The sequence below is a fragment of the Chelonoidis abingdonii genome, chromosome 11, assembly GCF_003597395.2.
Source record: "Chelonoidis abingdonii isolate Lonesome George chromosome 11, CheloAbing_2.0, whole genome shotgun sequence".
Classification (NCBI taxonomy): Eukaryota; Metazoa; Chordata; order Testudines; family Testudinidae; genus Chelonoidis; species Chelonoidis abingdonii.
The window spans coordinates 41,455,267-41,480,820 of NC_133779.1; the positions used below are offsets into that span (position 1 = coordinate 41,455,267).

A 25,554-nucleotide genomic window follows, 5' to 3' on the forward strand; every position below is an offset into this window, starting at 1 on the left:
CCCATTGTATCAATGAAATGCAAAGAGCTAGTTTTAAGGTGTGTGTCTTCACTAGTGAATGTGATTTGAAAGGGATTATGCTGCCATTAAGAATACCCTTTAGGCAGTAATCTGTTGTATGCTCTTGACTGCGTTCTGAGCCACTGTAGAAAGAGCTGTGGGAAGATTAATGGTGCAAACTTGACAATAGCTGTGTAATTAATGACATGGGGGTGATCACAATATCTCATTTCTCTTCTCTTCTGGAGGGCAGGAAACAATAACTGTCCTCCCTCAGCGGGAGAAGGCACAAATGGAACAAAAACCCTGTTAAAGGACACCTCATAAGGTTACTAACACCTGCTTTTAGTGCAATTCCTGCTGATCTAATTACCCTAATTTTAACATGTAAAATAATTAGCTTCTGAGAAGAGCCATAGATTACCTACTGTTAGCAGGTCAATATGAAAGATATTGTGTGTCCTACTTTCAGCAGAGTCTTTAGTGCGGTTTATTTTAGTCCCTTTGTCATTGGTGGCCAGGTTGTGCGTATGAAGGACAGAGAAAATGGAGCAGAAGGAGTAAGGACCCAATTCATCTCTGTCCTGGCATTGAACTTGGTTCTGGGCCTGGGAGAGGAGGCAGTCCTGGAGCTCCTGGTTCATCTGCCTGCTCACTTTAGAGAGGCATCAGAGGCTGTTTTCACCTGGTGCCGTGGCCTTTCTGACTATGCCCCAGAGTCCACTTGAGAAATTTCAAAATGTTCCCATCATTTCTAACACTTGTTCAGCTCCTCTGATGTCAGTGCTGGGAGCTCTGGTATAGATGGGTCATTGGCTGCCGCTGCTGCATCATCTCACCTTTCTCAGTAAAAGTCTAGCCGTAGCTGACATAATGGTTAAAACTCGGGCACTAGGGGTTCCCAGCACTGTTAACGCTACTGACAAAGGATGAGGATTTTAGATACATTCCCCTTTTGTGTATATTGTGAAACACAGGTGGAGGGGATACCCCAATAGAAAAGGGGGAGAAGCAGCAGTATTGTTGCAGCATCTAAAGGTCCGAGTCAGACACCAGGCCCTGTTATGCTAGGCACTCTGCACAAATATAACAAAAAGTCCCATGCCCCAGAGAGCTTGCAGTCTTAGCTAGGGGAAACCTCATGTTTGCCATTTTTATATAAGCTCCATGTGAAAACTGCTAAACGAATGGATGCTAGCCCTGCATTTCCTTGAACATGGGCACAGCTTATCATTGTCGTGCAAGCCTGCAGTGCCCAGAAGTTATTAGGGCATGGAAAAATTAATGCAAACTCTCTTGGGGAAATTCCTTATTAATGCAGGTGACCTAATAAATCACAAGCGAAAAATGAGACTGGGCTCCTCCGGTAGCCACACAATTGAACACTGGCAATCTGTTCAGGCGAGGCCTGGTGTTAGACTAGTAGGGGGTTGAGGCACAGTAGCAGTGCGGTTTGTGGGAGCCCTGTGAGTACCGCTATAAATCAAGATTGAAGCGCATTGGCAGAGCTGTGTTTGTGGGGATGCGGAGAAGCCCTGGAATACTGTCCTGCTGCAGCCCCACATGTATTGCTAGAAACGTGAATGTGTGCACTTGCAGAACTGTTGCCTGCTCTAGTGAGTGCGTGTGCTCACACACAGACCCAGGTGCAAACATAGGTGCAAAGTATCTGCAACAGACCATTGATTTCCTCCCCCACACACACCTCAAATGGAGCTGATACTGTTCAAGGCAAGATTTGATTGATTGATTGATTTGGTCCCTACGACAGAGACTCTGCTGTTCACCGCAGGGGCCTATGTTTGTACTGCATCCAGAATGCTTCCTCTGAGTACCCTCTGATCTCTACACATACGGTGCTGCAGCTGCGCAGCTGTACCGATACAGCTGTGCTTCTGCAGCGTGTGTGGTGAAAACACTCTATGGCGACAGGAGAAAGTTCTCACATCAGCATAAAATAACCACCTCAGTAAGCGGCAGAAGCTGTGGCGGCAGAGCTCTGTGCACACAAGTGCTTATGTCGGTATAGCTTGTGTCACTCGGAGGAAGGGGGTTGGAATGCCAGCAGCCCTGAGCGACATAAGTTTTGCTGTCATAAGTGGGAGTGTAGACATAACTATGTGCTCTTTATCAACAACTGGGAGACAAATATTGTATTGCTCTTCTCTGTGTCTCATCATTTGCAGCTGAGCAAAGATAATTCTGCCCTAGCACAAATGATCGCACAAGGTGCAGGTCATCCAATGATGTAGGGCTAAGTTCATCCCTGGTGTAATGCTGGGGACATCAGTGGACTTCCAGCTGGGAAGAGTCTGGCCCATTGTGTCTGAACAGCACCCAGCACAGTGGGGCTCCAGGTCTGACTGGGGACTTGAGTATTATCATAATAAGTATATTTACTGCAACTGCTAAGCTACCTGCATGAAGATCTATTTTCTTTAATATTGTATAATCCATTTCCATCCCTAGATCCTAGTGCTTCTGTTTGTTTGTCTGTCCCCATCTCTAGATTCGAGTGTGTTTATCTATCCATCCAACCTTCCTTTTATTCATACATTTTCTCTAGGGGCCTCATTCTCCACTGCTTCAAACCTAGTTCAGCTATTTCCACCTGTGCAAAGTGGATGTAAAAGGCAAGCAGATTAAAATGTCAGTGTTTCACACTTGCTTTGCACAGCTGTAGATGATGGAGCATGGAACAGGGCAGTAGAGGGATCAGGCTCTGTCTTTCTGAAAGGTTCTGGCTAGATTTAGATAAAAGATGTGGAGTTTGGTTTTTTTAAACATTAGCCAACGTTTTAAAACAGGGGTCAGCAACGTGTCCGTGGTAAAAATTTTGAGGTCTGTGGTAATTTTTCAAAAAATGGAATGACTGAATGACATAACCCCTTGCCAATGTCCATCACTCAGTGTAGTAATTTTGTCAAGTGTCCATCACCAAACATGGTGGTGCCACCCTTGTTTTAAAATGTGAATGTAGAAAGGGTAAATTGTATTTTAACATGGACTAGCTGATCAAACAGCTTTGATCCTAATCTAGACAGATCCAGAGCCTTTATATACTAGATTTTATAGCATAAGGAAGTCCAGGAATGGAGGCAGTGGGAAGTGGGGTTGGGACATTGCGAGGGGCTGATATCTAGCAGCTTGGTGCTGCAGTGGGTGCAGAGTGCAACTGCGCCCAGCAGATGGTGCCTCTGAGCCAGATGGAACCCGTTGGAAATAAAGTGAGGAGAAAGAAGAGAGAAATGTGACCGAGATGGGGCAGTTGGCAGAGGAAGGAAGCAGATAAAAAAATGAGAGAGAGAACAAAGAAATCGCGACCGAGAGGAACAAACTGTGGAGGCAGCTTCACTTTTTGGGCTGTGGAAAGAACTTCCAGGGTATCTCAGTCGCTGGAATAACAGGGAGCAGGCTGCACTGCTGCAAAGGGTTTGCAAAAGGAGCAAATAATCTTGTGGCTGCTGCCCATGCTGAAGGGAAAAAGGGATCCTGTGAACAAGAGCGAGGAGGAAACTGCCTGCCAGAGACTGCAATATTTCAGTAGCGAAGTGTGCTCCAAAGTTCTTTCCAGGATCCCCTGGCCTGCAGCTCTTGGTGGGGAGAACCCCCACCCGGGAAGGTTGCCCGAGCTCTCACCCCCTGCCCCTCCCACGCATGCTTTGGGATTATAGGTCATTTCTGAACAAACAACAAAACTAGCGGATTTCAGAGTGAAATTCCGGAGGAAATTTAAAGAGCATCCGGATCCGGAGAGAGAGAGGAGGAGGAAGGAAAAAATAAATAAAAACGTGGAGTGAATCTAAGGCAACCAAAGAAGGGAAGAGAAGAAAGAAACTGACACTTAGGTGGAGATGGGGTGAGATTGACAGTTTGGTTATTTTGCATGTTGTTTATTGTATTCATAATTGAAAGAACCTGATGTGTTTTTAATGTAGCAGAGTTGAAGGGATCAGGATTTCCAGTGGCAGTAAAGAAATTCAAGTTTAAATATAAAATCCCCTAACCTTTAGGGGTTCAGGAAGTAGAGAGTTGCAGAGATTTGTAACTTACTTTATGTGACCCAGGTGTGGGTGAAAGGTTCCCGGGGATCCATAGCTTTATATAAAATTCAGAATGGCCGTTTGGGGTGAAGTAAAGCACCTACTACCTTTGCAGCCCTTCCCAGAAGTTAGAGATTTCGTTTTCTATTGTGTTCAGTAAAGTGGACTCTACTTACATTTGTAAATGGGTAAATAGCTTGACTGAAAATCTCTGGTCATAACCCCTAAATTCTTTCAGGGGTGAAATATACTCTAAGTGGCTACTAGGCATTGGCATATAAATGGGAGTTTAGCCTGGTATTTGATTTATGCATTGGTAAGAAACCCCAACTGTGTCATTTTAAGGATCTGACATGCTGCTGTGAGTAAGTTGCTTGTGTAATGAACACTTCTGGGCCACTTAGAAGCATGCTGGGTCTGGACAAAGCCCCTGCCTGCCAATCTCTCCAAGACTTTGAGTGTGACATTAGAGGAGAAATAAGTAACATTTTAATGGCTTGTGTTTCTTTTGCTGAGTTTTTGATTTCCCTCTTGGGCAGCCTGGGTTAAAAGACTGAACAGGGTGAAACAGATTCAGGTGGCAGAAGGGACACAGACATGAATTCTGATCTCAGAGTCTCAGTGTGAATCTAGAGTAAATCCATTTAAGTCAGTGGGGTTTACTGGGCCAGCTTAGATCAGAAATTGTCCCCTGCTTCCCTGTACCATCTCTGCAATCCATATTGTGACCCCAAAACCCTCAGCCTTGGAATTGCCAGGAAGGGTGCAGCGGGTGGATAAGTTAGGACTGGCATCTTGTTTTCCAGGACTATGGGATGAATCCTTCTTCCTGGAACTGTCATGGCTACACCCAGTGGCTGTGCAGTTTGGTTAGAAGGTTCCCACTTCTCATGCAAAACATTGAGATTGTGGTCACTGCGTCAGTGTTCTTAGATTTCACACTAATGATAGTGTCAAGGCAGCAACATTATAGTCAACGTAGAGATGACATCTCCACCCAACCCCCTGTCTTCAGTCACAGAGAATTTCTGAGCAGAAAGGTCTTTGTGTTGTGCATAAATTACATGGAAAGGCTGAATAGCCAGCAGCAGGTTTAGTCCCCTGGATTCCCAAGAAATTAGGAAAGCGTCACCTTGAAATGTTTTCCCACCAGTTGGTTTTAGTTGATTTATATTCTAAGCAAGGAGTTAGTCCTTACCCCCCATTGACACTTGTCAGGTTTCCTTGTAAACCTTGTTCTAGTCATATCTTATGGTGTAGCTTTCATGGATAATTCATTCCTGAACTTGAACGTATCTCTGGTGTACTGTAGGTTTTAGAGCATTGCCTTTGTAGCTTTAAATAGCTAGTTCTAAATGTCACTTGGGTCACAAGGGAAGTGAATTCAGTCACCTCGTAGCTGAGCCGATACCGGGCATTTGTCCACATTTCAAACTAGCCCAGGACAGGCTGAGGAAAGGCCTAGCTTTGGCTGTTGGTCATGCTTCAGGAGCACTGACCGAGCTGTGCAGGCTTCCCTGTGTGTGACTCCTGCTGTGCAATGAAGACACATGAGCAGAAATGGGTGGGAGTACAGATGAGTGTTAGGGACTGGAGGGCATTAGCAATACTCTATGGGAAGCCCAGGACTGGTACAGTAGGCGGGCTGCAGATCGGGGCTGAGGTGTATCAGCAGAGCTGTGTGCAGACAGCATGTCAGCAGCACCTACGCGTGGTACTAGCTGCTGTGATGGTTCTCGCTTTCTGGAATACGTAAATATTACTTAGATGCACTTAGGACCCATACCAATGGAGGACGTGGATTGCTGTGCATATAAGCCCCTTGGTTTGTATGTGGCAAAGGAGGAGCCAAGAGACCTTGGAAACAGTGTGGGACAGCGTGGTAATTGGGCCAAGTACACTGGGCACCCAGCAGCAGCAGGTCATCCCTGCTCAGGACACGCCCCCAGTGGGGACAGGATTCTGGTAGAAGAAATGCTTAACAATGTGCTGGGCCTTTAAGTGTCCCTGGTCCCCTTCCCCGTGCCTGAACTTGCATGCTTGGCATGTTCCCCAGGCTAATCATACTGGAGCATATTCAGCCGGGATTCCTCAGGCGCCTTTTATCTACAAACAGGCTGGGAGGGAGTCGCTTTTCATTCTTCGTACTGAGCTTTCCTGGCTAATTCTGCAGAGGGGGAAGCGGCCCACAGTTCTTCTCACCACTGCGTTCCCACAAAGCAGTGGTTTGCAGTGTGGAATGGAAGCAAGCTGCAGCTAAGAGGGCTTGAGAGCCTGAAGGGAAGAGGCACTATCTCTAGTGGTTAAAGCCAGGGGCTGAAAGTCAGGACTCCTGGATTGTATTCCCAGATCAGGAAGGACGTGTGATCTAGTGGCTAGAACAGCCAGGCCCTTAGAGGCAGCTACCTGAGCCCTGGGGAGAAGGAGCGCCATGGGTTGTTATCAGTCTACGTCCTTTTAACTCGCCCCCCGGCCAGGGCCGGCTTTAGGCCTATTCCACCAATTCCCCCAAATCGGGCCCTGCGCCTAAGAGGGCCCCGCTCTCAGTGAGAATCCCTTCCCTGGCTAGAGGTGCCTTTTTACTTTTTACTCACCCGGCGGCACTTCGGCAGCGGTTACTTTGCTCGCTCTGGGTCTTCGGTGGCACTTCGGCAGCAGGTCCTTCAGTGCCCCCGAAGACCTGGAGTGAGTGAAGGACCTATGGCCCAAGTGCCGCCGAAGACTCAGAGTGCCACTGAGTGAGTACAAGCCCCCCACATGGGGTTTTTTGGTTGGGTTTTTGTTTTTTTTTTAGTCATCCCTGCCGGAGCCCCGTCGAAACTGTTTGAATTGGGCCCAGCACTTCCTAAAGCCGGCCCTGCCCCCGGCTAACCTAGGAGTAGCTTTGATGGGCTCTGGAGGGGAGCCATGTTCAGCTTTTCCTGCCTAGAAGGATGGGAGGAATGGAGTGGGGGAAAGGTGTGGGAGATCCTGTAGGCTCTCCCCTGCTCCGCCCCAAGCAATGTCACAGTAAAGTCAGCAGGGTTTCAGACTACATCGGGGAGAAAAGTCAAGGCACTGAAAAGGGCACGTTGGGGAGGGAGAGAAGGAAAGGAGGAATCAGTCCACGTGCCCCACATTCCCGTTCTGAGATCCAGGTCTTGATCTGTCTGACATACACCAGAATCCCATCCTCCCCCAGGAGAAAACTTCATATGGAACAGTCCTGCTGTCGGTGGCCTGCCAAGTGCAGGAGGTCAGACTGGATAATCATGATGGTCCCTTCTGACTTTAGAGTCTATGAATCTTTCCCCTCATTGAAACCTCTGGTTCCGAGAGCTGATAGAGGGGAGAGCAGTGCTTAATTTGCGCCAGCAGGGCTTGCCAGGACTGAGCCCCGGCACCTCTGGGCTTGGCAGTTCGTGGCCTTGGCACCTTTGAATAAAAAAATAGCTTGAGCCCCAGCACCTCTTTCATTACAAACTAGCACTGGATGAGGGCCCTGTCCCTGCTGCATCAAGCACAATCTCTTAGCTGACTCAGCGGGACAGTAGGCTGAACTCCAGAACGGAGCTAGATGATGGTTCTCTTCCCTGGCTGCCTCTGCTCCCCTATGAGTTGCTCCACCCAGAAAACACAGCCAGGGCTGGAGGAGGGAAAGGACGGTTAGGATATGAAATGAGAATGTGAGTAATTAATGGAGATGGCTTTAAAATGGAATCTCGTAGAACAGAGCCAATCCAAAGGGGGAGGAGACGGGGCGTCTAAACCCACAAGTCTCATCTCCCTTAGTGCTACTTCTGATGTCCACCTGGATGCTCCAGTGAGTGCAGAACATACCTACACCTTCTGGAGGCTGGCATGAACACGTCTCTGCAAAGGTCTGAGCCGAGGCCCAGCTTGGGAGCCCCATCTCTCTCGTACCTTACCACAACGGCTGGGAAACCTTTGGTGCTCTCTGAACCTGAGTTTAATCACTCCAGGGTTTTCTCTCCTGGGGGCCTTTGCCTTTGGGCTTGCTCACTTTGGCAGCCAGTAGAGCCCAGGTCTGGCAACCTGCAGGGCTGATGTAAAGACAAGTTTTTTGCAGTGATCCTACTCTCTGTGCTATGAAAATACCCTGCAGCCCAGGTGGAACATGCTCTAGAAATCGGCAGCTGGCGCCACAAACCCAGAGTCTTTCCCTGCCCCCCGGCCCGGGGGCTGCTGCGCAAGTATGGTTTATCTGGGCAGATAATTCTGCTGATCTGATCCTTTTGGGCCTGCCGCAAGGTGTGTTGTGCTTTGGCTGGCATGAGGCCCATGTGCTGCCCAGGTCTGGGCTAAATGTTACACCATCAGCATCTAAGAAAGGAGAAGCTGCCCTGCCCTGGCAGGTAATTCAGGAGCCCTGTAGCGTGGATTCCTCAAACAGGCCTTGCTTCGGTGGTGGGGGCAAGCTTCCTGCATGCACCATCACATTTATGGGCATGGTTCAGCCATGCCCTGGCATGCCACAGCAAGGTGTGCATCTCATTCTCCCTGGCCCATCCCCCCATCTCTGCTGCTGCTGGCCAATGAGGGGGCCTGTTACTGGATGCATATAGGGACCCCCCTTTTCAGTGGGAACTGGGCGGAGCCCCACCAGCCTAATTTCGCACCGGCAGTTTCCAACTGCTGCCCTGGTGGTAAAATGCCTCATTCTAAATCCCACAGGCTTGCGCTGGAGTGCCCCAGAGCAGAAATCTCACTCCGAGACCTGCCAGAGCAAATCTGCCTCTTAAAAATCATAATTAACAATCGTATCTTGGGCAGAACCGCCTCTCCCCATGCACATAATTCAGAATTTATAACAGGGGGCACTAAGCACCAGCTTCTCTTGAAGGAGCAGCCATGTTAAGGACCATCACCAGTGCAAAGATTAAAACAAATGTCTGCTCTCCACTCATTCAGTGCAGGGGGCTGGGCAGGTGACCAGGACATAAGCGATTCAATGAACCAAGCGTGCACGCCACAGGCTGGCAGGCAGGATTGCTGGGCCAGGAGTGATGGCAAACAACAAAAGAACCTCCAAGAGGAAAACTTCCCCTGGAGCGTGCAACAGTCAGGGAAAGGACAGGGAGAAAGATGAAAGGGAGTGAATAGCAAGAAGAAAGCTTGAGCCAAAGGCAGCTTTGTAGTAGACAGGAGGAACGGCTCTCTGCACCCTCCTCTTGTTCCCACCCACCAAAGAAACCCGTTGGATGCAACAGAGGATCTAAAGCAACCAATAAGAGCCTGCCTCCCTATCTCCACCCAGTCCCCACCCCATGAGCCTTGGCAGGAGGCTGCATTTTAACACATGCCCTTGTGGTTAGGAATCCACAGCTGCAGGAGGAGTTGAAGAGAGATCTTGGAAATGTCAGGCAGGAATTTCCCAGATTGCTGCTGCCTGCACTGCACTGGATTGCACTCCTGAGAGAGCGGAGCACTGACTGAAGAAAGAGCCTTTCCCCAAGGCCTCTGGCAGGGCTAGGACCCTGCTTGGGTGACCAGATGTCCCGATTTTATAGGGACAGTTCCGATTTTTGGGTCTTTTTCTTATATAGGCTCCAATTATCCCCCACCCCCATCCCAACTTTTCACATTTGCTGTCTGGTCACCCTAGACCCTGCTAGGCAGCAGGGATTGTGTCAAAAAAGAAAGAACAGAGAGAATGACCTGTGAGAAGCACTGGAGATGCTACTGCACTGAAAACTCAGCTCCAGAGATAAATGCTACTGAACAGGCTTTATCTGACCTGGTTTATTCCTGACTATGGGAAAACGCTTCTTTTGTAGGATTTTGCACCATCATCATCATCTTGGAAAGAGGTGCTAGCAAATGTTGTTAGTGCTTAGAAAGGGAGTAAATTCTAATCTCAGCGTTGCCACTGATTCCTATGTCCTGGGGCAAGTCCCTGCCCCTCTGTGTCTCAGTTTCCACACCTGTAAAACAGCTGAGTAGCTCTAATAATGAGGATTAATGAGTGACCACTGTGAGCTGCTCTGATTAAAGGCATCCGCAGCCTTTGGTTCCTTGCTGCATGCTGGAAGCGTGTGAAGGTGTGTGTGAGTGCTCACTCAAACAATCCCTTGGGATGATGAAGATGAATGATGGGCTCTGAATCAGGAACAGGCTCAAGAGCTGAGCTCCCCAGTGGCTGTGCCAGGCTCCTCGGTTACCAGTGTGAATGTTGCCTTGCTGTAGCCTGCCAGGCCTGCATCTGTGATGTGTGTGTTTCTATAGATCTGTACCAGTGCATCCATTACAGACCTGTTCACGCAGACTTTCCTGGGGCAGGCTCAGGAGGGGCGCAAGTCAGATATTTCTCTGTGAGTGTGCACTGAGGGGTGGGGTAGAGGGAGGAGGAAAGGAAATGGAGGGCCTCTGGAGATAGGGATTCATGTATGCATACACTACTTAAACCGCATGGGGTCTGACTGGGATTTGATTCGATCCCTCTGCTCAGTAAGTTCATCCTATTGATCTTTTGTGCTGTCTCCTAAGAAGGAGCAGCTGCAGCCTCTCTTTGTGGGGCCCTCACTGGGAATTGGGTTCTCCTTTTCCAGCATGTGGGAGTGTTTCAGTTTCATTGTCTGAATTGACTGGGTCAGGGCTGTGACAAACTGGGACTGTTCTTAATGTTTGCTCTGAACACTGTGTTGGTGCCTCAGTGTCCCCTAGGCAGTTCTTAAGTATCTGGCAGAGCAAAGGGCCAGTGCACCTAATGCCTGGCACTCTGTATCCTAGCAACTGATGGCCTGGGCCCCTCCTCTGCAAAGGTGCCAACTGCAGGTGTTGGAGACAAAGGGATCAGGTGACCTCCTGGCCCGGGAAAGGAGCTGAGCAGAGAGGAGGGGCTGGAGGGGTTGGTTAGTCTGGAGCTACCTGGGGATAAGGAGTGAAGTGCAGACCTAGGGGTCTGGCTCACTGCCCCCCAGAATGGACCCGGCCGAGGGGTCTGGTTCGCTGTATCTACAAGCTCTGTTTTAGACCCTGTTCCTGTCATCGAATAAACCTCTGTTTTGCTGGCTGAGAGTCACGTCTGACTGCAAAGTGGGGGTGCAGAACCCTGTGGCTTCCCCAGGACCCCACCTGGGTGGGCTCGCTGTGGGAAGCCCACGGAGGGGCAGAGGATGCTGAATGCTCCAAGGAGAGACCCAGGAGGTGAAGACGTGTGAGCTTCTTGCCCTGAACAAGTCTGCTCCAAGGGAGAGGAGGCTCCCCAAAGTCCTGACTGGCTTAGTGGGGAGCAGTTCCAGAGCATCGCCCAGTGACTCCGTGACAAGGGCTATTTAAAAAGATACCCTTTCTGAATGGGCCTGTAGGAGAAGCTGCCAAAGGAGGGGCGGGGGCGCGTTGTCCTGGATGGACTGGACACCCAGCTTTCACTCAGGGCTCAGTCATGCCATGATTATTAGAGGATAGAGGGGTGAGCATTGGTTTTTAACCCTTTCCAGGTTTTGTCTTGTTCAGTAAATGCAGCACTGGTAAAAGTGCTGGATCAGGAGTCCTAGAAATCAATAGAAAGCGACAGAGTCCTGTGGCACCTTATAGACTAACAAACGTATTGGAGCATGAGCTTTCGTGAGTGAATACCCACTTCGTCAGGTGTGCCTGACGAAGTGGGTATTCACCCACGAAAGCTCATGCTCCAATACATCTGTTAGTCTATAAGGTGCCACAGGACTCTGTCACTTTTTACAGATCCAGACTAACATAACTACCCCTGTGATACTAGAAATCAATGTTGTCTCCTTGTCCCTGGGATGGCAGACATCTGGGCATGCGTCTCGCACTGTACCCTGTGTCCTGACATGGAAGGGCTCACCTCTAGGGGCTGGAGGGAATTCAGTCTCTTGGGCCCATTCAATTCTTAGCTCCTCTGTCGAGACCACCAGCAAAGGCAACACACCAATGATTAGCTGCTCTGGTGTTTGTGATGTGGGCACCAGTCAGTCAGGAAATGAACTCGGACACTGAGGTGATGGCAGCCCTATAAGAACCTAGCTGGCAATAAGGCCAGCAGATAGTTTCATATAAACTGCCTTTTAGTGAGCCGACCAAGTCAGGCCTAGGTTCAAATCAGTAACTGACTCTGGCAATGAGTGACAGGGAATGGATCACTTGATGATTACCTGTTCCATTCATCCCCTCTGGGGCACCTGGCATTGGCCGCTGTCGGAAGACAGGATACTGGACTAGATGGACCTTTGGTCTGACCCAGTGTGGCTGTTCTTATGTTCTTATGACTCAGAGGTGAATGGGTCCATATCTCCTTGCCCAAATCGCCAGTCTCCTCCCAACACCAGACAGTCAATCTCAGTGAGTGGATTTTTCCTCCTGGAGGCATCTCCCTCAGGATAAGATCTCATTGCAAGAGGAGAAAACAACACTGCCTTAAGACAGCACTGTGATGCTGCAATTCTTGTGTGAGGTGCCTTGATTCCATGGTGATGGGCACACTAGAAATTGCTAGATTAGCTAGACCACCTCTTTTTCTGCCCAGGAGCGTGGCTGGTTGGATTCCCTGCAGCCAGGACGGTAAAACACATTCATCAGACAGCAGCTCATCTTAAACTAATAGTGGGACATTTAACAAGTAAACTCTTCCCTTCCCCCTCAGGCTGGGGCCAAAACCAGCACAAAGGGGCTGGATCCTTTCCAGTTGCCATCATCAGGCACTCACTGATCGGTCTCAGTCTGAGCCAGATCTTTGTCTTTTAACTTTGCTTCTCTCTTAACGATCAGCAAGGGGTCGGCCCTGGGGGAAGCGGACGGGGGTGTGCGTGACTTTACACAAGTCCTTTCCACTGCCACGCTGAAAGGGACTGTCAGCATTTACTGATGTGTGTGACATCCACGTATAGCCATGTAAAATGAGGGTGGGGCAACAGGCAACCTGACCATTCCAATCCTAGGCACTTTGGAGGCTATTTTTAAATGGTTTGTGGTGCTCGTGGAAGGAGAGATCGATGGCATTGGCCAGAGGAGAGCAGAGTGCAGACAGGTGCTGTGCAGTGCTGCCCCGCAGCCCTAAACTGCAGCCCCCCTGCTATTCCAGTTCTGGGTTCTCAGGCATCGCCCTACCAGTGCCTCTCAGCCTCCCTGCTCCTTGCTATTCCTGTCTGGGCTTCTCCTGAGCAGACACTGTCAGCTGCGCTGACTTGTGTCAGGCAGCGTGGTGGTGCTTAGTTGCAGAAAAAATGGTCTCCACTTAACCCTTCCTAAGTCACTGTTGTGTGACCCGTGGAGGGTTCGCCCTCAGGTCCTGGGACATCACTGGCTGTTTCACCAAGACCTCCCCAGAGCTGGTGTCTCTCATTGGCATGTTTTCGGTTCCTATTCCTCTTTTTGTCTTCTCTCCCTTTCAGTTTCCTGCTGAGTCTGTTTCCTTCCTCTCTTTCTTTCTGTCATTTGTTTCTCCCTGCTTCGTTCTGTCGCTCAGACGCTGGGAAGGCTTTTGTTTCTCAGCTCTTGCTTTGGTCTTGTTGAACAAAAAAGCAAAACCCAAGAGGCTGGTCTCATCCGCCAGCTGGAGTCCTCCACAATGAATTTCTCTACCCGCTTATTTGCTGGGGTGAAGAGAAGCCCCCTCCCCCAACAACTCCAGCACCAGGAGAGGGGCCTGTGGCGCGGGAAGTGCTGCTGATGAGAGAGACATACTAACCAAAGCATTTCTGTAATGCTCCCAAACTGAGCACGAAGCTTGCCCTGGCCTTGGGCTCTGCACTGTACTGGAGCATGAACTATAGAGAACTAGAAGAGCTGGAGGCAACTGTGTGAGCTTTGAAATCAAAGCCCAAGCAGCCACTTCCTAGAGTGCTGTCCATGTGCCAGAGAGGCATCGTGGCTTATTTGTAGCTTGGGTACTTAGGGGTAGGAAGCAGCATCCTGGCCCATTAAACTGGCTCCCCCATTCCAGGAAGCAGGCTCCTATTAACAGAGGTGGAGGAAAGTCTGAGTGCTGGAGAGGGAGAAGATTCCAAATATTACCACTGTCGTGCAGTGTGCAAGTTAGTTTTGTTTTCTAGCAGGAGGAGAAGGATGGCGAAGTGTCCTCGGTATCCCAGAATGCAACGCATGCAACCGTTACCCCTTCATTAGCACTTTCCAGCTGATGGCCTGAAGGTGCATGAGTGACTGGAGCCTCCCCAGGAGATAGGACAGTGTTTTTAACCCCATTTTGCAAATGGGGAAACTGAGGCACACAAAGGGTTAGGGACTGGACCCATGGCCACACAGTCAGGAATAGAACTGAGGAGTCCTGGCATACAGCCATGTGCTTTAGCCACCACATCCCAAATGGACATGCAAATGTAAGGCTGCTGTTCCCAGCTTAAGTGAGAGGAGCCAGGTGGTAAGACAGCTTCCTGGATTCTGCATGTTCTGCTTCCTCAGCCCCTTGGAAACTGCCTTGATGCAGGTAAATGTGCCTCGAGGTGCAGCCCCTGCTATGCTGCAGGAGCAGCCAACTTGTCACCTGTTCAGATGGGGAGCATCAGAGGTCATTGGTACTCGGCCGGTTTGGGGAGTCAGTGAAGCTTGGGCCTGTGTTGCCTGGAGGGACAGACAACTTTCCTTGTTAGTACGAAGTCTGGTAGCTCTAGCCTCCAGGAAAGACCTTAGGGCATCAGCTGGCACATTAGTGGAGCTCAGGCAACAGCCATGAGCAGGAAGTCCCAGACTGCCCCTCCATAGCATGGCACCTGCGCAGTGCCTAATCCAATGCAGAGCATGCAGGACTGGAGCAGTGTACTGGGGGGGAGGCTGCCTGGGGAAGCCAGTGCAAAGAAAAGGTGTGAAATGACCAGCGCACTGGAACTGGTCCATTCTGTTACCTACGCGGCATTCCCCTGCCGGTTTCTTCCCCTTTCCTTGGGATCTGCAGGAGGCAAAGTAATGCTGGCCTATGCGGCTATTGTTTCACAATTACACCATCAGCAGCCAATCTTATTGTCCCTTGAGTCTTGCCCATCTTGGAGCAATCAATACAAAGATTTTTGGTAGTTTTCAGTCAGTAAAAGCCAGCCGTAATCGACCCCCACCCTCAGCAGAGAGCCTGAGGACTGAACACCCCAGGGAACTGGCCTCCCCTCTGCCCTGTAGAGGGGTTCCCCCCAGGGTAGTGGTTCGCGGGCTGGCTGCTTTGCTGTCTGTGCTTTCTGTGGCACACCAAGTGCTGCAGACGATAACCCCGCAGGCACCAGAGGGTGGTTTGTTCCTGTTTCTGATTGACAAAAATTAGCAACAATAAACATCTCCCGTGTTCCATCCGATCTGAAAAGCTGCGGAAAGCCATGACTAAGGTTCCTCACAGCCTTGGGGCCTGCTGACTTGAGCTCTGCTCTGAAGAGGTCCATGATGTCAGTTGCACACTGGGGGAGGCTCACGGCCACCCAGCTACTGCACCGTTCTCTCTCTGGGGAGGCACTCACTGTGCAGGGACATCTGGTGTGGATCTGGGCTTTATCTAAAACCCACTGAAGTCAGTGGGAGGGTTTCCATTTGGATCGCAGCCTCACGGAGGGTGTGAGGAGGGGAAGGGTATCTCTTGGCCAAAAAAAAGTGACCAAACCTCATTTCAGAGCCAGCGACATTACTGACACACCAGTGGAACTAATCCAACCTTTTCACTCCAGTTTGTCCCCGGCACTTTATTGCCAGAGGTTGTGAAACCAAAATCAACGGGGAAGCAACTCTAGCCAGAGCACTTTGCTACATAAAAATAGCAGAGCAACTCTAGCCAGAGCAGCCCCTGTGCTCCTGCTGCTGGCACAGGGGCGGTTACTCTGAGTTCTGTGGCTTCCACTGCAAGCCGGACTGTGTGTCCAGTGACGAGAACTCATTACAAATTACAGACTCAGAGAGACTGGGACCAAGTGAGCCTCCTAAATGCTGCCTGACTAGGCACTCTCTGTGCCAGGTTACAAATAATGACTGACTTTTCCATTGCCAGGAAATGAATCACTGAGGAGGTCAAACCAAGATCGAGGAAGCTGTTGGAAGACTCATGCAAACTAACTTCACTACCTAATAGTCTGTCCAGCCGTTACTAACCAATGTCAACAACTAGGTAACAAGCTCCCTTTATTTCTGGCTGCTCCTTGCCCTGGGGTCTGGGATCAATGGATAGGATTGTTAGTTTCCCACCCACTGGAAATTGTGCCTCAAAGTGGTAAGGGCAGGACTTCGGTCCCCTACCCCCGCACATGAGCTGTGTATAAAATGCACCATGAGTTACAGAAGACCAGGGACTTTGAGGCTCATTAGGAAAATACATCAGGGGAGGGCGGGGCGAACTGGCCAGAGGGAAATCCCAAAGCTCCCTTTGGAACGAGCAGGCTAGAGTCCCAGGCTCAGCGTGATGTGCTACTGTGCGAGGGATCTGAGTCCAGGGTTGGGCAACAGGAGAAGAGCTTCAACTGGGGAGTAGGGGTAGCAGTGTACTCCACTCTCAAGCCTCAGCGACAGTGGTGGGCTTGGCCCTTTCTGGCTGGAAGGGCAGGCTGGCTCACTGCAACCGTGAGATCTTCAGCTGGGGGCAGGAAAGTAAGTTTGTGGGTTACAGGGGTCGTATCTGGGCTGCACCAGCTGTTTTCATGCCTTGGCGTGTAGGATGTATCAGCTTGAATTCAAGTTCACCCGCTCAGGCTCCTACCTTCAATGGCCAGTGCCTGAGGTCTGAAAGGAATGCCGAAAAAGACCTCAAGCCCTAATGCACCTGGGCTACTGCCTTACGGAGACAAATGTCCTGCCATGCTCAAGTCATGACCTGAAGCCTGAGATCTGAGTTTAGCTTGTATATTACTAGTCATAAATCCAGCCCTGGCTTGTGGCTCGCCAGCCTCTTGCAGCAGCTGATTCCATGCTCTGGCTGTGGTGAAATGTTCCATTCATTCTTACGTGACCTACCTTTAATCCCATGATGTGACCTTTGCTGCAGGGTGCATGGCCCGTGCATGAGCCTTGGGAGGAAGAGACATGTAGAAGGGGAGGCACTTTCTGTGCTCAAATCCTCAACCCCGTCTCCATCCCACGGTCTTGTCAGGAGTGCCAAGTCTCAGACCCGGCAGGAAGGAGAGTTAGTGCAGCGGCAGGGCCGTTATGGTCAGACTCACCCCAAACTAGCTGCTGTGGTGCAAGGTGCACTATGTTCAAATCACGTGCCCACCCCAGCTTAGCATAACTCCCCCCGGCAGACCGTGCTGCAGGGGCCCCAGCATGTGAGAGCCTGGTGTCCTACGCGTGCATGTGTGACACACAGACCCTGAGGCGTGCCCTGGGTTATTGCTGATGTGGCTGATCTTGTGACTAGCTGGAGGGTGGGGAGAGGCCGGGAGGTGGCAGGGCAGAGCCCTAGTAAACTTAGCTGGGGGAGCTCTGCAGGGTACAGAGAAATTTGCTACCATCATGCTGCTGGCTGCCGTGGCTGAAGGAAGGGGTGAAGGAGATGGCAAAAAGGGCTACAGGACCTTTAGTTTTCTTCTCACTGGCATCAGCTGATGGTCCCCAGAGGTTCATGAGTCCGAGCTAAGAGCATCAGGGAATGTCTAGGTCTCAGGCCCTCTTCCTCTGGAGAAGCACAAAGAATCCCAAAGAGGAAGAAGCCTGGAGTGGGAGCCCCTAGGAATAAGGGGTGACCATGGTGAGTGGGGGATGCTAGAGCCCTTCCAAGCCAGGGGGTGAAGAACCGCCTCTCCTTCGGCTGAGCCACACTGGGCTGGAGGGTGCTTGTTCAGGATGTGCTCCCCAGAGGTGCTGGCTCAGCGGGAGCTGGGGGTGCTCAGCACCTCGTGTCCCTGGAGAGGAAGAGAACTAGCAGAAATGCCATGTGCTCTGCAGCGTGCAATGCAGATGCCAGGAAGCCAGCTCACTTCCCAGACTGCGCTCAGCATCCCCCGCTGCCTTGACAGTTCTGTTCGTTATGTTCCAGGGAGCAGCCGATCTTCAGCACTAGAGCCCACGTTTTTCAGATCGACCCGGCCACGAAGCGGAACTGGATCCCTGCCAGCAAACATGCCCTGACCGTCTCCTACTTCTACGATGCCACGCGCAACGTGTACCGGATCATCAGTGTGGGCGGCACCAAGGTGAGGGCCCCACGCAGATCAGGCAGCTTGCCAGCAAGCGTCTCTCTGGCGGTGATCACTGAGTGCTTCCTGCTTCCCTCAGACACCACGCTGGGCAGCCCTCAGAATGGAGTGCTCGGGCATCTCCACAACCAGGCATGGAAAGTGTCACAGCCAGTGTCTTCAAACTAATGTATTTAATATCCAAGGTGAATTTAGTGCTGGTGGAAAGACAGTGCTGCGACTGGTAACCCTACGCACAAAGCATGCCTAGCACAGGGAGCCACTTCCTGCCACCGGCGAGCCTGGCTTTGTGCTGTGGCCTCGTGGCCTCTGAGGGCTCCTCTGGTCCTTCTGACCCTTGGCCTCTCTGCTGATGCCAGTTGTGGGGGTGGGTTTTTTGGCAGGCCCTAGACACAGGACCCGTTCTTGTCACATGGCCTGTCCAATTGGAATGACTTTTGCTCACTGGTAACTTGGGCTGGTGTCCTAGAGGTAAAAGGCTCCTGTATAGCACCATGATTGGTGAATGACAAATGTGAGGGAATTCCCTGAGTCATCCCACGCTGTGGAGAGTACAATCCATCTTGCAGACTACAGCAATTCCACTTTGTCTGAGGGTCCCTGTTCCTTTCCCCAACAGGCCATCATCAACAGCACCATCACCCCCAACATGACCTTCACAAAAACCTCCCAGAAGTTTGGACAATGGGCGGACAGCCGAGCCAACACAGTATACGGGCTGGGCTTTGCTTCCGAGCAGCACCTCTCTCAGGTAATGTTGCAGGGGCTGATGGCAGGCTGACCCCCCCAAGCAATGGGTGGGAGCGGGAATCGCTACATAATCTAATCCACCAGGCATGCCAAAGGAAGTATCAGCTCAGGTGTCCATGCTCTGAGGAGAAAGAGTCTGGGGACAGAATCAGATACAGTCTGATCTGGTGTGGTGTGGTGTGGGGCCGGAAAGCCCTAAGATATGTGGGGGACAGAATGAACATCAGGGTCATATTTTCACAAGCGCCTGAAGTGACATTTTAAAAAGTGACGTAGGCTGCTAGGACCCAGCCTGAGTACTTAAGGGTCTGTCTACACTGCAGTCAGAGGGGCACTGCAGCATGTGTCAGCACACCTGAGCTAGCTTTGGTCTGTCCGGCTCAAGTGACAATAGCAGTGACTCCTGTACTGCCCTTCTCAAGCCCTGGTCTGTACTCACACAGCTTGCCCATAGGGGCTGGAACTAGGCGGGGCGGGGGTGGTGCTGCAGCACCTCCTGGCTTGAAGTGATTTCCATTCTATACAGGGCTTACAGTTTGGGTCTGGGGCTCTCAGCACCCCCACTATACACATTGTTCCAGCACCCCTGCATTGGCCATCCCGCTGCAGCTTTGCCGCTGTTGTTATTGGCGCTGGCTGGATCAAAGCAAGCTCGGGAATTTCTATGGATTGCACTTAGCCACTTCTAACAGCGTTATTGGACACATCTGTACAGCATGGGCACCCCCACAGCAAGGACTCGACTCCCCATGCCTCGTCCCAGCAGGCACTGAGCTCAGTGGAAAAGCCAGCACGGACTTTTGGTCCTGGTTTGGGATGGGGTGGGGCCATTCTCTGGACATTACTGCTAGCTTGGGGTGGAAGCAAATAACATGCCAGATCCTTGGAAAGAGAGAGGAAGAAATAGCGACAGGAGGAGGGAAGTAAACCCTAGCAGCAGTTCTCGTTTGTCAGACATTTCTGTAAGACTGTAGAGTGACCCTCTCCCCCTCTCCACCCTCACCACTTCCCCTAGTTTGCGGAGAAGTTCCAGGAGGTGAAAGAAGCAGCCCGTCTGGCAAGAGAAAAATCGCAGGATAAAACAGAGCTAACCAATCCAGCCCTGAACATCACGTCTCACCAGGTAACTTTGGCAGCTGAGGTGGGGTTGCTCGGGAAAATGGTCACCATCCCATTCCTCTGGCGACAGGGGCAGAGCCCATCACTTTTCCCAGAACACCAGCCGCCAGCAGGAAGGACCCTGAATGCAAATCCCCATGGCAGGCACCAGGCACTGAGCCAGCTAGCCTTAGCAATTCCAATCCGTGTCACTCACGTGTATCTACAAAAGGCCTCCCATGTCTGCGAAGAATGGCCCATGCCAGGGCTCCACTGGGAATGTTTCATTAAGGTAGTGCTGATGAAGTAGGGTAGTCTGTAGCCAGCCCCTCCACTTCTCTCTTCCCTGGAGACCAAGCCGCATCCCAGGTATCCCTGGTGGCATGTTGAAAGCGTGACCTGTCTCCCTAAACCAGCCTCTAGTGCCTGCCAGACCAAGGAGAGAGGATGGGCCATGGTGCATTCTACCCCTCTTCTCCCCACAGCAGCTCTTTAGGAGCTGTGCACCCTGCGGGTGCATCCCAGAGGTGGCCCTGCATTTCCCTGATCTCCTGGCAACAGGAGGGGAGCTGGGAGATGAGGACACTGCGTTCTCTGGGCTGAGTACAGATGGAGCGGCAGCAGAGGAGGAGGAGGCAGTGCTAACAGCACCTTGGCCTGCAGGAAAAAGAGGAGGAGGAGGAGGCTCTGTGGAGACTGGAAATGCTGTACATGGTGGAGCAAAGGGAGACATCTCTCCAACTTGACTCCCATTGTCTCTCCCTAAGGGATGGGAAACGGGGAAGGGAATAGAGAGCAGAGTGGGGGCAGCAGAGCTAGTGGCCACAGAAGCGATGGGTAATCTTGTGAGAGCTCCAGGGGCTAGTCTGGGATCTGTCAGTCATGGGGCATGCCATGCGCACCAGGTAGAATGTGCCTGTGTGTATGGGGGCAGGAGACTTCCAGCACCTTGGTGCAGGCTCACAGCAAAGAGCTTAAAGCAGCTGCTAGTTCAGAACTGCTCAGTGTAAATGCAGCTCAGGAGAAGGTGTCACCATCTCTCCTTCCCTGCTGCCTATTTGACTCAGCAGCACTAAAACTGGACCAAGGCAGCCGGACTATATTGGCTACTGCTCTGAAGGGGAGTGTGTGCAGGAGGGTGCTGGGCAGGGGGGCGTGTGGGATGAGGCATTGGCCCTTTATGCTTCCTTCTCATTTCTCTGCCCCTTCTGTACGTGTGAGTGAGGAGGCAGAGACAGTGGGCAGCCTTCCCTGCCAGCCTCGTTCAGAGCACCAGGTCAGGGCACCATTGTTACGGCACACAACTCACTGGCAGCCTTGTCTACTGCTTCCGTGTGCTCATGCCATGCTCAAGGCCATGATACCAGTGTCTGGGTGGGAGAAGTTGTGTCAAATGGCCAGGTGCATTGTGGGCAAGGTCACCTTCCTCTGCACCATCCGAGATTGACTGCTGCTGGAGGAGGCGTGATACCGGACTGGATGGAGCAGGCAAGTGGGGAGAATTAGCTCCCCCTCCCCAGATACAGAAAGGTGGGCTGCTCTCTCCTCTGCAACGCCTTGCATGTCTAATTCCCAGCTCTGCCCTTGTAGCGCTTCCATCCATGGAGCTATACACAGCTCTCCCCAGCTCTGCTCCTTCGGGGAGTGCGGCTGACTCTTTGGGGTTTGAAACCCCATCCCTTGCTGCCGAGCGCATGTCGCCCCTACAGGTTGCTCAGCCTCCTGTGCTCAGTAAAACCTCCTCTGGAGATGACACGGGGCCTCATTCCCCTCTCACGCCAGCCTCAATCGACTTCAGAGACACTACATCAATGTAAAGCTGGGGGGAGTGAGAGGAGACTCAGGCTGCCCTCCTCTGTCTGGGTCTGGTGCTGGGAGGCACTCAGCAGGCCTGGACCTGGGAACGTGCTGGGCGCTGCAGTCTCTGAGATGCAATGCCCTGTCAGCTTAGCTAATGCTGCTCTGGAAATGGTACATTTCCCCAGCAGGCAACTGATACTCCAGCTCCCATGTCAGGGATTAATATCCCGCCCCCGGCAGCATCGCTTGCTCACCCCCGGGGCGACTGCTTGCAGCACAGCCTTTGGGTTTGCACCCTTTGTCAGGGCATAGCCTCACCTGGAGCAGCAGCTGCAGTACAGCGAGAGAGACCCGTCTACACACACAGCCCATAATAACCCCGCTGCCTGTCTGTAGACACACACCCGTCGCTAGTCTGTATGCGCACACTTGCACTGCCCCTCCCAAATCCCACCAACCTGCAGACATACACCCCCACTTTCCATACTTCTCACTGTGTGCCTGTACACACCATCCCATACACCTTGCTGCTTGCTTGTACAGACACACGCCCTTGCCACCGCCAGCCTGCACACACACACACACACTGTCCTCCACACACACACCCTTCCATACAGTCAATTGTTGGTCTGTACACACGCACCCCATCTTGCACACCACTTCCAGCCTGTACAAACACCCTCAGACACCCTTTTGCTGCCTGCCATTTTTGGGTCTGTCCATTAGCAGGGCTTCACACGTGAGCCTCTTCCGTAAAGAACCGATTGATCAGGCCGCCCTGATTCCCTGCGTTTCCCTCAGCTCTAGCGTCCTTAAGCTTGAGACCTCCAGAGCTGAATCTCACTTTGCAGCAGCCCTCCTCCTAGGGGCCACTTACCCGTCCATCACTGCCTGCCTCTCCAGACCCAAGGTGTCGAGTTGGGCGCCCAACAATGCGAGGCCCCTAAAAGCAGGGGGCAGTTTTGAAAATGTCCCGAGGTGCTGAGCACCCTCAGCTCCCATTCACTCTTTTGGAACCAGACTTTTCCCCTTTCCCTGCCTCGGTTTCCCCATCTGTAAAATGAGGTAAGGGGGTGGGGCAGGCAGGGGTGTGTGTTTATAAAGCACTTTGGGATCCATAAAAAGAACAGGAGTACTCGTGGCACCTTAGAGACTAACAAATTTTCTTGAGCATAAGCTTTCGTGGGATCCATGACATTCCTAGTCACCCTTCCTGGTCAGCGCCTTTCTCTTCAGGCATGTCCACACTCTGACTCTCAGCATAGTTCATGGTCCTGTCTTGCTCATTTACAGGCATCAGCAGATTCCTAGGCCAGGTGGTTGTCCTTACCCTGGAAAGTCACTGAGATCAGGTGGCTGGGTGTTTGTGGGCTACCTATAAACCCTGGAGGACTCCACTGGTCCCAGGACTGGAGGGAGAAGGCTCGGCCAATCCCAGACTGGGGGGCTCTGATGTCTAGCGCTCAAGCTGTCTTTTTATAGATCAGCTTGTAACTTCTGTGTCTAGTTTCTTCCCTGCTGTCAGCAGACGTGCGAGGAGCTGGGGGCTCTCAAGTGGCTGCAGGGGATAGAATCTGCTTGTGCCGTGTGCATATACATCCCTGCTCTGTGGTGTCTGTCCTCCCCAAACAACAATCTGGAAGAATCTTTTGATAAATCCCATTGGTATTCTGTCCTGGTGCAAGCAGGGACCGACAGTGCCATGGAGCAGGGCTTGCACTTTGGGGCAGGGGCTGCATCTCCCTTGTGTTCAGAAAGTGTCTAACGCCTGGCGGGTGCTACTGCTGTAAAAGTGGCTCCTGCCTTCTCCATCTTTGGGCTTCAGGGGCTCCCTTCTTGTCCGAGCTCACCGCTCACCTGCTAACCCAAGGAGCAGAAACTAGACTGGGCAGCTGAACCCAGGCGTCCTACCCAGCAGGGCAGACACTAGCCATGGGCCCCTGCAGGATCCACAATCTGCATTTCCCTGGCAGGTTTATAGGTCACTATGTCTTGAAGTCACCCGGAGAACAAGGCAGAGACTCCTCTGATGGCAAAGGGGCCGCTGTGGTGGGGCAGCAAGGCCTGAACCCTGAAGCCACTCACTGTTAAGTGATTCAGCACCTCGTGCATGGCCTTCAGGGGGTCAGGTTAGCAGCCAGGACACCATCGGCATTTATCAAGGGCAAGTTTGGGGCCAAAGAACTTATCACCTTAAAAAAATGCACATAAAGAAGGAGGAACATCTGCTGAACTCATCATGGAGCAGCTGGACTCTGAGCCCACCAGCACAGAGATTTTTGTGCTAGGACGGCTTCCAGAGGCACAAGGCAGTCACCACGGGCTAGGGCAGTGAATAGGGGAGGCACTAACCATTGTAGAGAGGAGCTTATAAATCTGAAAACAAAGCTGTGCCTCTGTCATCCATCCATTCCTCCCTCCATCTATCCATCCCTCTATCCCTCCATCTGTCCGTCCATCCATCCCTCCCTCCCTCCATCTATCCATCCCTCTATCCCTCCATCTGTCCGTCCCTCCTCCTCCATCTATCCATCCCTTTTCGTATCCTGGTCCATCTGTCCCATCCCTCCGTCTATCCATCCCTCTATCCCTCCATCTGTCTGTCCATCCCTCCCTCCCTCCCTTCATCTAGCCATCCCTCTATCCCTCCCTCCCTCCGTCTATCCATCCCTCTATCCCTCCATCTGTCCGTCCATCCTTCCCTCCCTCCATCTATCCATCCATCCCTCCCTCCATCTGTCTGTCCATCCATCCCTCCCTCCATCTATCCCTCCATCTGTCCATCCATCCCCCATCCATCCGTCTATCCATCCCTCCCTCCCTCCATCTATCCATCTCTCCCTCTGTCCTAGTTTGTGTGTCTGCCTGGTCAAGTCTTTTGCCCATCCTTTGGTGTCTTGGGCATCAGTGCTGGTGTCAATCAAACAAAGAGACCAGATGGGAAGGAAGCACACACCCCTCCCCAGTCCTCTTCCAGCCCCTCCAGCATCCCTTTCTGGAGATTCCCCCATGTTAACCTCCACAGTCTAAAGCCCTGCAGCCTTTGGCAGCCTTCCTGGAGCGGAGATGGGATGTCATGTCTAGGCAGGCCACAGGCAGTTGCTGCTTGTGATATGAGATGCTCCATCTCTCCCTCCCCCCCAGGAGATGAGCACCCCCAGGAGCTGACTAGAACCTGGGGTCACCCCACAGCAATGAAGAGCGCTGACCCATGAGGCCCCACATCTGAGCTGTTCTAATGAGTCACCCTTTGTAAGACCCTGGGGACTGGCAGAGACGCTGGGTGACCATGTGTCCCAGACCTGCCTGACGTGTGGTAACCCCCCTGCAGGTGCTGCCAAGCACCATCATCAGCTCCAATGGGCCGGGAGATGATAAGCTGTTCCGGAGCCAGAGCGCCGACGTCGAGATAACAACAGAGAAGGAGCGGCTGAAGAAGATGCTCTCCGAAGGGTGAGCCATGGGCCTAGCTGGGGCTTTCAGGTCCCAGCCCAGTTGTTCAGGGGACTCTCAGGTCCAGTCCCCAGTGGGGAAGGGGGATCCCAGCATCTCCCATCCAGGGGGGAATTAACTCTTCCCGTTGCCCTGGTCCCCAGCTAACATTGTTGCTCCCACCTACTCAGGGCAGGGTATAAACCCCGGGACCCACCACCATCTCGAGCCTAGTGCTCGGGGGCAGGACCCTTTTCTGTTGTTTTCCTTTTGGCTGCATGCTTCCCCTCAAAACCCACTGCTGCTTTACATGAGGACATAAGAACAGCCATGCTGGGTCAGACCCGTGGTCCATC

General features: G+C 51.9%; 1 protein-coding gene across 3 annotated transcripts in view; it reads left to right on the forward strand.

Annotated features, from left to right (window-relative positions):
* The first annotated feature begins 3,118 nt into the window (after positions 1 to 3,118).
* HOMER3 (homer scaffold protein 3) overlaps positions 3,119 to 25,554 on the forward strand; it is a 33,053-nt gene continuing 10,617 nt past the window's right edge. The window contains exons 1-6 of one of the 3 annotated variants that reach the window (XM_032782788.2): positions 3,122 to 3,859; positions 15,982 to 16,098; positions 17,959 to 18,115; positions 18,738 to 18,869; positions 19,884 to 19,991; positions 25,098 to 25,219. In XM_032782788.2, the coding sequence (XP_032638679.1) occupies positions 16,085 to 16,098; positions 17,959 to 18,115; positions 18,738 to 18,869; positions 19,884 to 19,991; positions 25,098 to 25,219 (533 nt within the window). In that variant the 5' untranslated portion in view covers positions 3,122 to 3,859; positions 15,982 to 16,084. Of the gene's footprint in view, positions 3,860 to 15,981; positions 16,099 to 17,958; positions 18,116 to 18,737; positions 18,870 to 19,883; positions 19,992 to 25,097; positions 25,220 to 25,554 lie in introns of all 3 variants that reach the window. The other 2 variants (XM_075070949.1, XM_032782789.2) reach the window with 2 other exon arrangements.